The sequence below is a fragment of the Peromyscus maniculatus genome, chromosome 11 (genome assembly GCF_049852395.1).
Source record: "Peromyscus maniculatus bairdii isolate BWxNUB_F1_BW_parent chromosome 11, HU_Pman_BW_mat_3.1, whole genome shotgun sequence".
NCBI classification, from domain to species: domain Eukaryota; kingdom Metazoa; phylum Chordata; class Mammalia; order Rodentia; family Cricetidae; genus Peromyscus; species Peromyscus maniculatus.
Window position 1 is genome coordinate 84,509,205 of NC_134862.1, and position 14,803 is coordinate 84,524,007.

General features: G+C 41.8%; 1 protein-coding gene across 2 annotated transcripts in view; it reads left to right on the forward strand.

Moving 5' to 3' along the window:
- The window catches only part of Wdr64 (WD repeat domain 64), a 104,447-nt gene that overhangs the window by 50,034 nt on the left and 39,610 nt on the right, over positions 1-14,803 (forward strand). For both annotated transcript variants that reach the window (XR_013043415.1, XM_042258656.2), the window contains exons 11-15: positions 219-345; positions 3,294-3,442; positions 5,650-5,773; positions 8,235-8,410; positions 11,610-11,786. Coding sequence is in view for 1 of the 2 variants with exons in the window: in XM_042258656.2 (XP_042114590.2) it covers positions 219-345; positions 3,294-3,442; positions 5,650-5,773; positions 8,235-8,410; positions 11,610-11,786 (753 nt within the window). In the remaining variant the exon portion in view is untranslated. The remainder of the gene's footprint in view (positions 1-218; positions 346-3,293; positions 3,443-5,649; positions 5,774-8,234; positions 8,411-11,609; positions 11,787-14,803) is intronic.

The following is a 14,803-nucleotide window of genomic DNA, read 5'->3' on the forward strand; positions in this document are numbered from 1 at the left end:
ATAATGGAGGAAAATCTAGTGACTGACGCTTTGCAGCCAGTTACTCATGTTGATAAACAACATTGGAACTAAGAGACAAGTTGAAACAGAGCTCCTGTGTGCTCACAATGTAAATCACATTTCACTGCAAGTTTATAAGATGATAATTCACTTGAAGACTTAACTGTACCAAGTGAGAACAATGGTGTATAAATTGGTGAATTCTGCTCATTTCCCAGGTCTTCCGGGTGTGGGATATACAGACTCTATCAGTATTGCAAGTCTTCCATGACAGTCAAGGAGGGCCAGGAGACATGCAGATTTATTCTATGGTGTATGATGCCAACCATGGCATGCTCATTACAGGTATGTGTACCTAAAGCATGATAAATTAATTTCATGTCTTTTACATTTAAAAAAAGATAGCTCTTGAGCATTTACTATGAAAACACACACAAAGAAAGAAAATTACTAACCATGGTTTATGACAATATAAATACTTATTTCAATTTCTTATCATATGTGAGTTGGTGAAATATGCAACCTCTTTTTTATGAAAATACCAGGTCAGTTCTATAAGATGATGAGCCCAAGTGAGGCAAAAAGGGATGAGAAAGCTGCCACTATGTCTAGGGCTCTGGTTTGCTTCTTGGATGCAATAAATGGGTACTTTCAAAGGGTGGTGATCCTAGCATGCACCAGCATGAACTTGTTTTCTGATGCAAGACAGTTCTGGTAATAAGTTGGTCACTCTGTAAGATGGGTACAGACCTTCTCAACTGCCTTTTCTTCCAGACAAAATGCAGTAGAGAGAGAGGCCAGAACCCAGGAAGATAGGTCCTAAATACAATGCATTGGTTGCCAAATTGTTTTATGGGTTTTTGTTTCTCTCCCCCTCCCCCTCTCTCTTTGACAGATACACTAAAAAGACAAAGAACCTTGTTAAGCATGTGGGTTGGCTACTGTTCACATATACAGTTTTCAGCATTTAGGAGATAAATGGTTATATTAATAGCAGCTCTGCCCTCTGGAACACTAAGCCAGAATTGCCTTTCCTAAGCATATTACCACTGACCACCTGCTCTGAGTTCCTGGGGGATTAATTAAGGCAAAGAAGTGATTGGTGCTGTCTCTGTTAGAGAACGTAATTATTTTTAATTTTGTGTTGTTTATTTTTCCTGGGTTAGAAGAGAACCATCACTTCATGCTCAATAAATAATTTTCCACCCTATAAAATAGAACTTAGCTTCAGTTGTGAATGCCTGTCCTCTATCTGACCTCCTCTGAAATGAATATTTTAATGACTATACACAAATGTCACCTCTTAATACCCAAACTTGCCCGCTTGATTATTGGGTTCAATTTCCATCCCAATTATCATCAGAGTAAGGAAGGGCTAAAATACCCAGACAATGAAGAAGAAGGAGAATAGAAAAGCCAAGAATTCTGTCCACTTTTATACACTTTTGGTGGTGTTCCTATTTACAAAAGTCCTGAGCTCTGTATATTGCCCGATCATTAAAAGTACAGCCCTCACATCCTCACTCAGACACACATGTAGGCAATGCACATAAAATAAATTATTTTGAAAAGCACAGTCATCAGCTTGACATCAGGATTTCATCCAGTGCATTAATTTGTGCTTAGGCTCAAGTGACATCAGGTAGGGTAGTTTTATGAGCCACGTGGGCAGCAACACTGCACTCCATTCTTGGTGGAACACATTCTTCCTGCCAGTGCCATCAATACGCTGGTGATGATGACAACTATCTGCTGCCCTTTTCACTTTTCATTTCATCTGCATAGTCACCCTTGGAGGCAAGAATTGTTCACTGAAGTTTTATAAACAGCCAAGCCAAACCTCAGACAGTTGAACTAACTACTAAGATGCTGAAACAGACTCCTGAATCCTCATTTGTTCTTTTCCGTACATTATTTCCATTACTATAATATAACTAGCCAAAAGGGTAGAAGAGTGTCAGCTCTTCCCCTGCAAATCCAGCTATGTTGACAATTAGTATCGTGTTTAAGGACTTATGGAGAAGCTCCCTGTGTGCCTTTGAGAGCCTGATGCCCATCCATCATATTTCCCAGCAGTGGTCTTTGGACTGAGTAGCATTACCTGATGAGCCATCTGAGTCCTTTACACATGAACAGGCTGTATCACAGAATCAAAACACCTTAGTAACAGCTGCTATGACTTTGAGAGCTTCTGTGGAATAATTTGACAAAGTCACTGCAGTGTCCACAGTGGCAAGTGGATGTCCACATCAATAAAGCTGGAAGAAGTCTCCTATTCTTAGAACTTCGGTTTTTGTTTCAACTACAGAATGTGCTGAGCTGTGGTGGCACAGGCCTTTAATCCCAACACTTGGGGAAACAGAGTCAGGTGGATCTCTGAGTTCGAGGACAGTTCTGGTCTTAGAACAGAATGAGTTCTAAGAAAGCCAGGGCTACACATAGAAACCTTGTCTTGGAGAAAATAAATAAGTAAATAAAAATGAACTACAGAATGTTTTGATATGTTTACCAGTATTTCTAGATATTACACAAAACTAAAGCACACAGATTCTCATTTTGTGATTTAAGTCCCACCCATAGGAAAATGCCCTGGCTATGCTAACTACATCTTTTATTATGGTGATTTGGAAATTACTTTTACTACTGATGTTGCAATCACTGACCTGCAATCATTCTCATTCATTATATTTAATCAGACCATGTTCACAGCATGTGTTATCATTTGTTGGCATGAAGAACTCTCTGACTCAATTTCAATCACCAGTACAAGCAGAAGGCTGGTGGACAGCATCATCGACATGCACACATTGGAGAGGCACACAGTAGGGAACAGGGAGCAGACAATAAAAACGAGGAAAACGAGGTCAAAATGACCTGTGTTTGAAGAATAATGAAGTCTCCCATGAATGCTTTCCCCTGGGTAAATCACATTTGCAGTACTTGTCAGAAATGTTCTAGAGTAGGCAACAGTATTCTCACCTTATTAAATGCTAAGGCCCAGATCTTTTATACTCTAATCTCACTGGCCAGCTGGCTCCAAACCTAGTTGGTTGGATCAAATCTTCTGTGAAATTCCAGACTTCTGATAATGACAATTTAGGGATGAGATGCTTTTGCGAATTTTTTTGATTTTTTTCTACTTCATTACATTTTTTTAAGATATGATGTTTCTATGCAGCCCAGGTTGGCCCAGGACCCATGATCTTTCCGTTTCAATCTCTAAAGTGTGGGATTACAAGGATGTGTCATCAACCCAGCTTTGTGACATACTTCCTACTTTTCTTCCTTTCCAGGATCGAGTGTTATAGATATGTATCCTTTGACCAGGATGATACAGGACACAAAGCAGGTTCCTCACACTCACGAACGAGAAATCAATGTCATGCTTTACAACAAATACTTCCACCAGGTGCTCACTATCTGCTCAGAGTCTATAATCAAGGTAAGCGTGTAATGACTCCATAGACAGGAAAAGGCAGAGTATGTAAAATATTATCTTCTTATAGAAAATTTAACAACATTACATTTATATATTTATTTTGTATAGAAAGGAGTGTGTGTCTGTGGAGACCAGAGGACAACTTGTAGGTGTTGATTCCCTCTTTCTACCATGTGGGTTTCATGGATCAAACTCAGGTCTTTAGGCTCAATTGCAAGCCAAATAGACATTATAAAAAGAAATGTATTAAGGATAAAGAACTAGCCTGTATTTAAATTTCACTAGAGGTTGTATGCTAAGAGGGAACGGAAAGGCATTTATAGGCATGCACTGTAACTCTTACTGGTGCAGGTTATGTACCAAGACCATGAAGTCTATGATCTCCATTAAATCTCATGCAAGATCATTGCAGATAGACAAAGGCTTCTCTTCTAGAGATGGCGAAGAAAGGGCTCAGAGTTAGTGACCTGCCTCATAAAGGTGGGATATGAGCCTGAGTCTGACTGTGAGCAGCCATGGCCTTGGGCTGTGCTCTAGCCATGCCCACTGCTATGTTGAGTGGCATAGAACTTAGGCATGTTAACTATGCTTGTCGTTACAACCACTGAAACCCATCTACCAGTGATACCTGGGGGCGTTTCCATCCTGTTAGTTCATGAATGCACTAAGCAGAGGCCTATGGACCTGTAGACAGCATCCCTCTGGGAAACCATCAAATTCCTCATATTTTAACCTTCTGTGGTCAGCTGCTGGATATTTTCTCAAGTTTGAATCCCCTGAACTTGGTTAATTATCAGAGGACTTTTTATTTTTTGCTGCTACAAATAAAATAGACTAAAATAAACCCTGCCCTGCATTCACATAATAACGTGCTCTTAAGCATAGTCTGTCTTATCTTTGCCAATAGAAGATGGAGAGAAGTGTCTAAAGGAATCTTTCTACACTATTAGATGAAGAGGGATTGTAGTTCAGACTCGGAGATGGGCAACTTCAAGACCCATTTATGCAGGGACCCACATCCCTCTCTCTCTCCTCTAAGGACATTGTCTACACACAACACTCAGAGACTGAGAACGTGGTCTCTGGGGCCAGACTTACTTCGTGTGCATCATGCCTCTGCTACTCCCCGGACAGTGGCCAGCATGCAGCCATGAGCCATTTCGTCAGCTTCCACCCCCTCTTGCCTGGCTGTTCCAACTTTCCTTCTGCTCCCTGGGAGAAAAGCACACCTCTCTACCTCTGGTCCGCAGGATGTGCTGCCCCACCCCCAGCAGCCCCAGTGCTCACAGCTGCCTCACTGACCAGAACATTTACACCTGAACTTGGTGCAGCCCCAATGTATGAGAGATGCAGTTCATAGCTCTACGGGTCTATCCTCTGCGTCAATGAGAGGGACTGACGAGCCATGATGTTTCTGGACTTTTCCCCGTACTGCCAGCCTGTTTCATAGATGGTCTGTCTCACTCTTACTGCAACCCCTTTCTCGGTCACTGTGTCTCATATCAGAGAACTATCTAAAATGACCAGGGAGCTCTTTCTTGACAATTCGCCCACATAGTATGCTGTTCGCCACACTTTTGTCCCGTGACCCTTGCTGTCACTGAGGACTCAACTGAGCACTGTTAATTACTGTATTTCTACCCTGCTGCCACCTTCATTTCACTCTTATAGTAAGAAGGGAATTTTTCCATTACTGTGACAATATACCTGAGATAATCAACTTACAAGGAGGAAATATTTGCTTCGGTGCGTGGCTTTGGAGGTTTCAGTTGCATGGTGGATTAGCCCAGTTACTTTGGGGCATTTGATGAGGCAATGCATTTGTGGTAGGATGTGAGCTAGAACAAGATCCTCACCTGCTAGTAGTCAGGGAGTGAGAGAGAGGAAGGGAAGGGGATGAGGGCTAGCATCCCTTCAGAAGCATGCCCTCAGTTTTGTCTGAAGTTTCCATGGGACTACAACCAGATGCCGCCTCAGCCACCTGATGCTCAGCAGACACACGCAGGGATGGCACAGTCCCTAATAACAGGAGTCAACCTTCACAGCTTGCCTTTGAGCAAGCCAGCACTCAGGGCAGAGTTCTGGGGAAGGTGCTGGCTGGGTGTGTCAAGTACTGGCTTGAAAATGGTAAAAAGGACTCTGCTCAGAAGTGAAGGGTAGATATATGGAATACCTGTGGTTTTTTTTCCTCTTGTTTTATTCTTCTGTAGGTATGGGAACTTGAGACTGGCCTCCAAATATACCAGATTCTGGACCCGCATGGCTTCAATATCGAACTAACCTGTGCAGCTATTGATGAGAGTGGATTTCTTTTTGCCACAGGAGCATATAATGGTGAGACGGGTGTTCAGAATGTGACATCTCCACCCCGGTGTCCTGAGAATTTGTTTAGGAGTCCCTAAGTTTAGGGGGTTTGAGGGTAAATGTGAACCCGGCTGACATATAGACAGTCCAGAGAGATGGCTATGCCTGGGTAAATATCAAGAGTCTTATTTCCTGGCCACTAATGTCTGGATAGTGATGTGATAGACAAACCAGTAACTTGCATTCTGTTTACATGACTGCTGCAGCTATGTGCAAAAGCCTTCACATAATGCTACAGATGTATGAAAATACCATAATGAAACCCACCACTTGGTGTGCAAACTTCTAAAAAAAAAAAAAGCCATAGAAACACAAACCAAAGCCTCAAATCATTAAGCACTGATACACTGGCACACAGAGTATCACCTACATTTTCATGTGTCTGGCTACTTACAATGAGCTAATACATTAGGGAAAGCTACTTTCCACTGTAGTTAGAAATGAAAAGACTTTTACAGATACCACTGCATTTCAGCTTTTGGTGGAAAATAGCTGCATTGTGCTGACTCATTTTATCAGATGCCTTTTATGTGCTGTTAGCTAAGAGGCAGTCATTAGACTTGGGATCTCTTGCTGCTGCTATTGCTCTGTGTGTGTGTGTGTGTGTGTGTGTGTGTGTGTGTGTGTGTGTGTGTGCGCGCGCGTGCGTGCGTGCGTGCGTGCGTGTGTGTGTGTGTGTGTGTGTGTGTGTGCGCGCGCGCGCGCTGAGAATTGAACCTGGGGCTTTATACATGGTACCCATACACTCTACCTCTGAGCTACATTCCCAACCCCTAAAATATTTTTACTCATAGTATATTTGGGAACCACACAAAATATTCATCTAGCTTTGGTGCAGAATGCCTAGAGTTCTTCTGTAGTGGATATACGTCTATCCCTAGGCTCTATGATGGTACATCAAACTTGGGGGACTTTGGGGCTTGGATGTGACTGTGTTTCATATATCTTCCTCTGTGGAGCACTTGTGGGAACTAGAAAGCTGCACACTGCCTCACCTTCCCACCACATCTTGTTCTGAACACCTACCAAAGATCTCCTTGCTCTAGACGGAGTGACCAACTGTATGCACTATGCAGAATCTATTCATTCTGGGGGTATATTTGATAACTAAATACTTCCTCACAAACCAGTTGATGGGATAAGTGGGCACCCAATGTGAAAGTCAGATATGTTAAAATGTGAACAGAGGATAACCAGCAGGAATGCAATCATGAGTGCAGGATTAAGGTGAGGGAATGCATTGGCACACAATGCACAGAGACACAGTGTTCCTCCCTAAGGAGCAGTGCAGAGGAACGCAGCCTCACCATGCCACAGGCACTCATCACATCCACATAAAAGTTACTAGTCCTTTTAGTCCATATAGTGTTACTTACAAGTGTTCATTGCATTGAGTGGTTGTTCTGGTTTGAGGTCTCTGGTTTTTGCTACATCATCAATACTGGGCCCTCACGGGGGCTCCTTTTGCACATCCTGTTGCTGTCCTGTGCCATGGAGGTCCTGTAACTTTGGGTCTGCAGGATGGGCCCCTTCATGTGCTCCAGCAGATCATAGATGGGGTGGATGATGGGAGGGGCCAACTCAGTTCTGGTTGGATGGGCCAATCTCAGGGTGATTTGTGGGTTGGTCAGCCCACCAGCTCTCCTTCATCCTCAGCACCAGAGTGAGCTTTCCAGCATTGCCCCCAGCTAGTTCACCATATGTAGTAAGCAGCAAAGGGTTGGGCTGATTCTTCTGGACTCACATAGCTCTTACCACTGTACAACATATACTGGGTGGTTCTTGCCACTGCAGGCAGGGTATCCAGGGTATAATTAATGTCTGGTGTTGGTAATGAGCAAATAATGATGGTGGTAGCCTGGTAGAGGGGCATGCAGTCAAATCATTGCGTGTCTAGCAGTACTGGTGTTGAGGACTGAGACGTGGAGACGGGATGTTGGGTTTATGGGAGAAGCGGGGATCTGAGTAGAGAGCTACACACTGGCCCACTTTCCCACCTCACCTTATTTTGAATGTTTACAAAAGATATGCTTGCTCTAGGACAGAGAGTATGACCAACCACATTCATTACCTAGAATATATTAATTCTGGGGTAGATTTTTAAATAAATACTTCCTCACAAGCTAGTTGATGGAATGAGTGGACATGAGTTTTCAGGCATAAAGATTAAGTGACTGCTAGGCCCCACCTCCTAAAGGTTCCATAAATAGTGTCAAGATGGAAACCAAACCTTCAACACTCAGGCCTTGGGGGAACATTTATCCAAACCAAAGCAGACATCCACCCTGTGCTGCTCACTTCTTTGATGAGCCTGTGGCAAATCAATCACGTAGGGCTATGGGGGGAAACTCAGCTGCCAGTGTCCCCTGAGCTAAGAGCCAGGCTGTCTGCATGCCCTCTTACCTACAAAGCCTTTTCTCCATGCTCTCAGGAACGGCTAAGATCTGGGACTTTGGCAGTGGGCAGGAGATGAAAATGCTGATTGAAGGGAAAGACTGGGTAGAGGACGAACATGGGCTGCTGCGCCTGTTTTTCCTCAAGGCCCAGGTGAAGCACCAGCATCTTGTCCTTGCCTTGGAGCGCAATGGGACTGTCAAGCTGATCCAGGTTTGAATCTCACTTCCACACTTATTCTGCAGATGGTCTCCTTGAGAGAAATCCAGTGGTGACCCTCGTTTCTCTGCCTCTGTCTGTGTCCCGCTCTTGCTCTGTTTCCATCTCAGTCTCTATATCTCTCTGCCTCTCTGTGTCTCTGTCTACCTCCACCTCTCTCTCATATGATTGTTTCATGTAGCCCAGACTGACATTAAACTCTTGATTCTCCTGCCTCCACCTCCCTAGTGCATACACATCACCACACCCGCTTGCTCAATTTATGTGATACTGGGAGTTGAGTGTAGGGCTCTAATCATATTAAGCAAGTAATCTACCAACTGAACTACATCTCCAGCTCTGCTCAAATCCTTTTGGCAGTCAGTTGAGAATAGTGCTTAGCCACCAACTTTCCTGTGATGCTCATAAACAACTTTGCTCAAGTCCAAGCAAATGGCAGAAAGCTCAGCTGCTCAGGCCCAGCATCCCACCCATCACATTCTTGCTTTAGCATCATTCAGGATCCCTTAAAATGGGTGTCAGAAAGGTTGGACTGACATACATCTTCCACTGCTAACATTGCCCACTCCCTGCCTCGGCAATAATTCTCTGCTCCTCCAGAAGGCTCCCCAGCAGATTTTGTCCGTTATGGCCTTTAAAGCATTCAAAGATGCTCAAGTCACTTTTTCCATTCCTCACCAAAATGACTTGTTTATTTTAAGGTTAATGGTGCAATCTGCTCAGGGTTGTTTGAGGAGGTTGGAGATAGGCTAATTTATTTTCCCTGTGAATCTTTTACCACCTAGGAATACTAATGCCTTCTTCAAATTTAAAAAGAAGCCAACATCATTTATCCTGCCTGTGTGGCCCTCACCCAGTCAGCTAGACCTCAAGGACTAACATTGCCTTTGTTGTTCTCCTCTGGAAGCTAGGACCGGAAAATAAGTCCTGAATAGGATTTCAGTGATGAAGTACAAACATCGACTGGGATGACTAATCTTTTTAGCTGAGAGAAAGGAAGGAGCATCTTCCCCAGCCGATAGATTCTTCCCTTGTTGTCTGCATACTTCAAAATGTGGCTGTAGAGGAAAGCCTTGGCAGCCCGCATAAAACACAATGTCACTCACCTTCTGGAAGTTGCTGTAATCAATCATCGGAATGTCAGTAATCATAGATGCTCACTGTATTTGAAGGGCTGCAAAATGAACCCTGATTCTGGGCTTGGGATGCAGCTAGGTTGGTAGAGTGCTTGCCTTAAGCATGCATGAAGCTCTAGGTTTGATCTCTAGCATCACATGAACTGGGTGTGGTGGCACACACATGTAATCCTTGCACTTGGGATGTGGAAGCAGAAGGTCAGAAGTTCAAGGTCTGACTGGGATATATGGGAACACTATATATCAAAAATGTCTTGAGTTCTGCCCTAGCCACTTCCACTTCAATTATTCTGGTCCCCTGTGCAGAACATTAGCCTAAGCTTGGTAAGAACTGAACACTTCATTTTGTATCTGCATTCTTGTCCTGCCTGTAGTAGATGTTCATTAAAGGTTGAAAGACTAAACTATTAAGAAAATTCTTGTAAGGCAGACAGTAGTAAATATATGAGGGGTATTTGGAGACTTTTAACACCTCCTATTTCACATTGAAGAACTGGCAACATACTACGCAAAGCAGATCAGAATTCCAGTGAAAGGGGAGACTGGAAGAGGACCACTAAGTCTACTGCTTCCTTCAGCCTCAGGATTTCTCACAGCTAACTGGAATCTCATCTTGGAGACTTATATCATGAGAGGCCACAGGATCCAAGCCCAGGCCAAACAACAGTTTTGAATTCTTGCTTTGTTGGAACCCCAAATCTCACTGATAGGTCACCAAAAGTCTTCTTGACCCAATAAATGCTGACCAAAGAATTCCCATACACACACACAGAAAGAGAGAGAGAGAGAGAGAGAGAGAGAGAGAGAGAGAGAGAGAGAGAGAGAAGAAAAATGGAAGCATCAGAGCCGCACCTAGAATCCATTAAATGATGGCAGAGCTTTTATCTATCCACCAGTTGAAGAAAAAGGCCAAAGAAAATAGGAACCTCCCACCCACACCCAACTTAGATCACACTAGAACTAGATATGCAGACACTGTCTTCACTCCCCCAGCAGCCGTCTCTGCTCCACCACAGCCACGTTTTATTCTAGAAGGATCCCTAGTCTGTTAGCAGAAGGACCAGCCTTAAAATTTCGGGCTGTTATGCTCATACAAAAGTAAAAAATGAACAATATCACTAACAATAACAATTTAGAAAACAGCCATGTAGGATAAAAGATCATAATACAAAAGAAAATAAAAATGTAAGGTGCACTCCTCTCATCTCACATTCATGTGTGAATGTGATTGAGGGATGCTGTCTCAGTAAACAAAGTGGGAGAACAATCAAAGATGATTCCTGACATTAAACTTGGGCTTCTACATGCTCATACACACATAGACACAAGTGTGCACTCGTACAAGCACAACATACACATGAAAATAGAAGAAATAAATGGATGAAAGGAGAAAGGCAACATCATATTGTCTTGGTAAGGCTTTCTATTGCCTCGATAAAACACTTGGAAAAGAATCAACTTGAGGAAGAAAGGATTTATTCTATTTTAACTGTCTGTAGTCCATCATTGAAGGAAGTAAAGACAGGAACTCAAAGCATGAACTGATGCTGTGGCCATGGGAAAGCGCTGCTGACTGCCTTGCTCCTCATGGCTTGCTCAGCCTGATTTCTTTTAGCACCCAAGACCACCAGCCCAGGGGTGGCACCACTCACGGTGTGTTGGGTCTTCCCCACATCAATCATCAGTAAAGAAAATGCCCTGCAGGCATGCCTACAGGTCAATCTGGTAGGGGCATTTTCTCAATGAAGTTTCCTCTTCTAAAAGGACTCCAGCTTGTGTCAATTTGACATAAAGCTAACCAACAGATATAGAGGTGGCTTAAGGCATATACCTGTAGAGATAATAAGACTTCCATGACTAATAGCAGATTCAGGTTTCTGGTTACAATAAGGAACGAGAAGCAAATAAAATTATGTTTTGAGTGAAAAGGCAATGCTTGAGAGTTGATGATGTAGGATGATGGGGTACTAGTCTGCGTTTGCTTCATTTAAGAACAGCTCAAAGGAAATGATTCATTGAACATTTTTTTTTCACTTACTAAATTTCTTCTGCACAAGGGAAAAGAGGATGATCTCTTCCTTGCGGTGATATGGGAGCTACCTGATGCCATGCCTTACCTACAGTATGGGAGCCATATTGTACACCTGAAAATGTCAACAAAGGAGAGGGTGATGGCCATTCCTTTCCCAGATGTTGAGTTAATCGTCCAGAAAAGCGTTGTTCAACAAACTAATGTATGTTCTATTTCTTTTTACAAAATACTTTCACTGACAGTTCCATACAATGTATTTTGATCATATTCACCCCAACTCCTCTTCTTAACTCCTTCTGGATCCACTCCTACCTTCCTATCCCTTAACTTTATGTCTTTTTTTTTTAATTTAATAACTCATAGACTCCCAATCTGTGTTGTTCATGTACCTTTGGCTATGGGGCCATCTGCTGAAGCATGGTTGACATACTAGGAACCACACCCTTAAAGAAAATTGATTTCCCCCCTTCCTGAGAATCTGTCAACTGTCCATTAATCCTTAATGGGGGGGCTTGTAAAGCACTCAATCCCTCTCCCACTCAGATTGGAGACTGAGTTGATCTTGTGTGGGCAACACCAGCTACCCTGAGTCCATGAGTGCAGTGGTACTGTCATGTCCAGAGGACACTTCCACTCCTGCCCTCCCTCATCTTTGGCCCTTATAATCTTTCTGCCTCCTTTCCCACAATGGTTCCCGAGCTTTGGAAAGGGGCTCTGAGATAGATGGCTGGGCACTCCATAGTCACTTACTCTCTGCAGTTTGACTAGTTGCTGACTATTAGTTGACTAAGTGCCACTGTAACACAAATTGCGAAACGGTCTTATTAATAGAAAATCCAGATCCAGATATTGGGATGAAAGTTGAAAGATCAGAGAAACTGAACAAGCCAGCCACATTCTTACCTCTATGAAATCCTCAGCCTCAAGAGAGTAAGTTCCTGTTTATTCATGCCTTATATACCTTTCTGTGCCCTGCCATCTTCCTTCCTTCCTAGTGCTGTGATTAAAGGCATGTGCCACCATGCCTGGCTCTGTTCCCAGTGTGGCCTTGAACTCACAGAGATCCGAATGGATCTCTGCCTCCCGAGTGCTAGGATTAAAGGCGTGTGCTACCACTGCCTGACTTCTATATTTAATATAGTGGCTGGCTTTGTCCTCTGATCTAAAGGCAAGCTTTACTTGTTAGAGCACAAATAAAATACCGCCACATGCTATCCACTGCACAAAGAAACTTTGCCGATGAGGTCTGAGGGCTGCACCAATCTGCATGTAAGAAGATGTGAATTTAGAGGGCAGTTTGATGCTATCACTATTTAGCACAATAATAGCTAGAGGTTCAACCCCCAGGGCCCTTGAACTCTCCAATCATACATGGGTTTTCTCCTGTGGAGTGGCCTTAAAAGTTGAATTCTTTAATTTTTAACTTTTTACCCTTTGTCATTGAGAATTAAAAACATATACAAAACCACAAAAAATAGCACAGTTAACTTCTAGGCATTAAATCTGTTTTGTTTATAGCAAGGTTTCTTCATTCTTCATACACTCACCATCTATGGATATTAAAATGGATCTTTAACATCATAATGTCTTTTCAGCCTTAACTATTTCAGTATATATTTCTAGACATTAATTATTTTTAAAATAGCAATAACATTGTTTTATAGACATGTTTAACATGAAACATTTAGAGATATCTAATATAAGATTACAAAATTTTTATATACTATACTATTATACTGTATTGTATTGTATTGTATTTATTTTATTATATTATATCATATCATATCATATCATATCATATCATATCATATCATATCATATTATATTATTATAATGCATTTAGTCTTCAAGCCAGAGTTCCCATTTTCCTCAAAACTTCTTGAACTTTGTTTCAGCCAGGGCCATACAGGATCCATTTGATTGACAGATATATTAAATAGCTTTTAAAGTATAAATTTCTTTTCCTCCCTATGAATCTGTGTACTTAAGAAACTGGACATTATCATGTCCTACTCTGGAGTCTGTCTGTTGTACTCTACTGATGTCGTGTAAGATCTTCCACACTTGCTGTGATCTGGGAGTTAAAAATGGTGAAATGCACACAAATTTAGCTCGTTTCCTTTTTCCAGCCACATTGCTTCATAAATTTTATTTTTAAACAATTTTTATACAGCACGTAGGTTCACACCTATGATCACCGCAGTCAAGAGGCTGAAGCCTCATGACTGCCATGAATTCCAGGCCAAAATAGCATACAGAGGGAGACACTCTTAAAATTTTTTAAAGATAATTGATATCTATTCTTTATATAAAATAATAGATTTTATAATGAGAATTTTATTTATTTAAGTACACCACATATTTGAACATATCCACTCCCCACTGCTTTTTCCCCTTTTCCTTTCTATTGGTTTCCTCCTCTTCATATCTTTTACTTCCATGATATATGTGTACACATATTAAATATATTACATAAACATATATTGCATATATATTTTTAGACAATTTCATTGGGCTAAATAATAGCATTTTCAATGGATATGACTAGGAAAGTTTTATCAGACAATATATCACTCCTAACACGGATATTTCCAATTCAAAGTTTAGAATAACTGGCTTTTGCTACTTTTGTTTTATTTGATAACTCTTTTTCTGACAAATTCTTACATGTTTTAGCTGATCTTTATTTAATACACCTATTCGATATCTAGACTATCTTTTATTATGTTCTTGTATAGTATAGTTGCAGGATAATAATAAAACCATCAGCAAGACGGTTGATGACACGGTTAAGATTTTCCTTCCTTTACTGTGCTTTTTGGGCTCAGGGTACATGTGACTTGGAATGTACCATCAAACTAGGTGCTTGGAAAGTACTTGAGAAAATTCCTGTGCTACCAAGTCTGCACCCAGTTAGATGTACTTGTTGCACTTTTAGTTTATCATTTATTAAATGATTATTTATTGGTGTATGTGTATATATCTGTGTGTGGGCAGCTGTGGAGGTCAGAGAACAACTTTCGGTAGTCACGACTTTCCTTCCACCATGTAGGTCCCAGGAATTAAACTCAGGTCATTGATCACCTGAGGCATATTACTGGCCCTGATTTACTGGTTTTTTATTGTTTTTTCATTATGCAAAACATGCAACAGTTATAAAATAAAATCTACACAACTATTTCTATTCTGAGACACACACACACAAAAAAAGCCTATCCT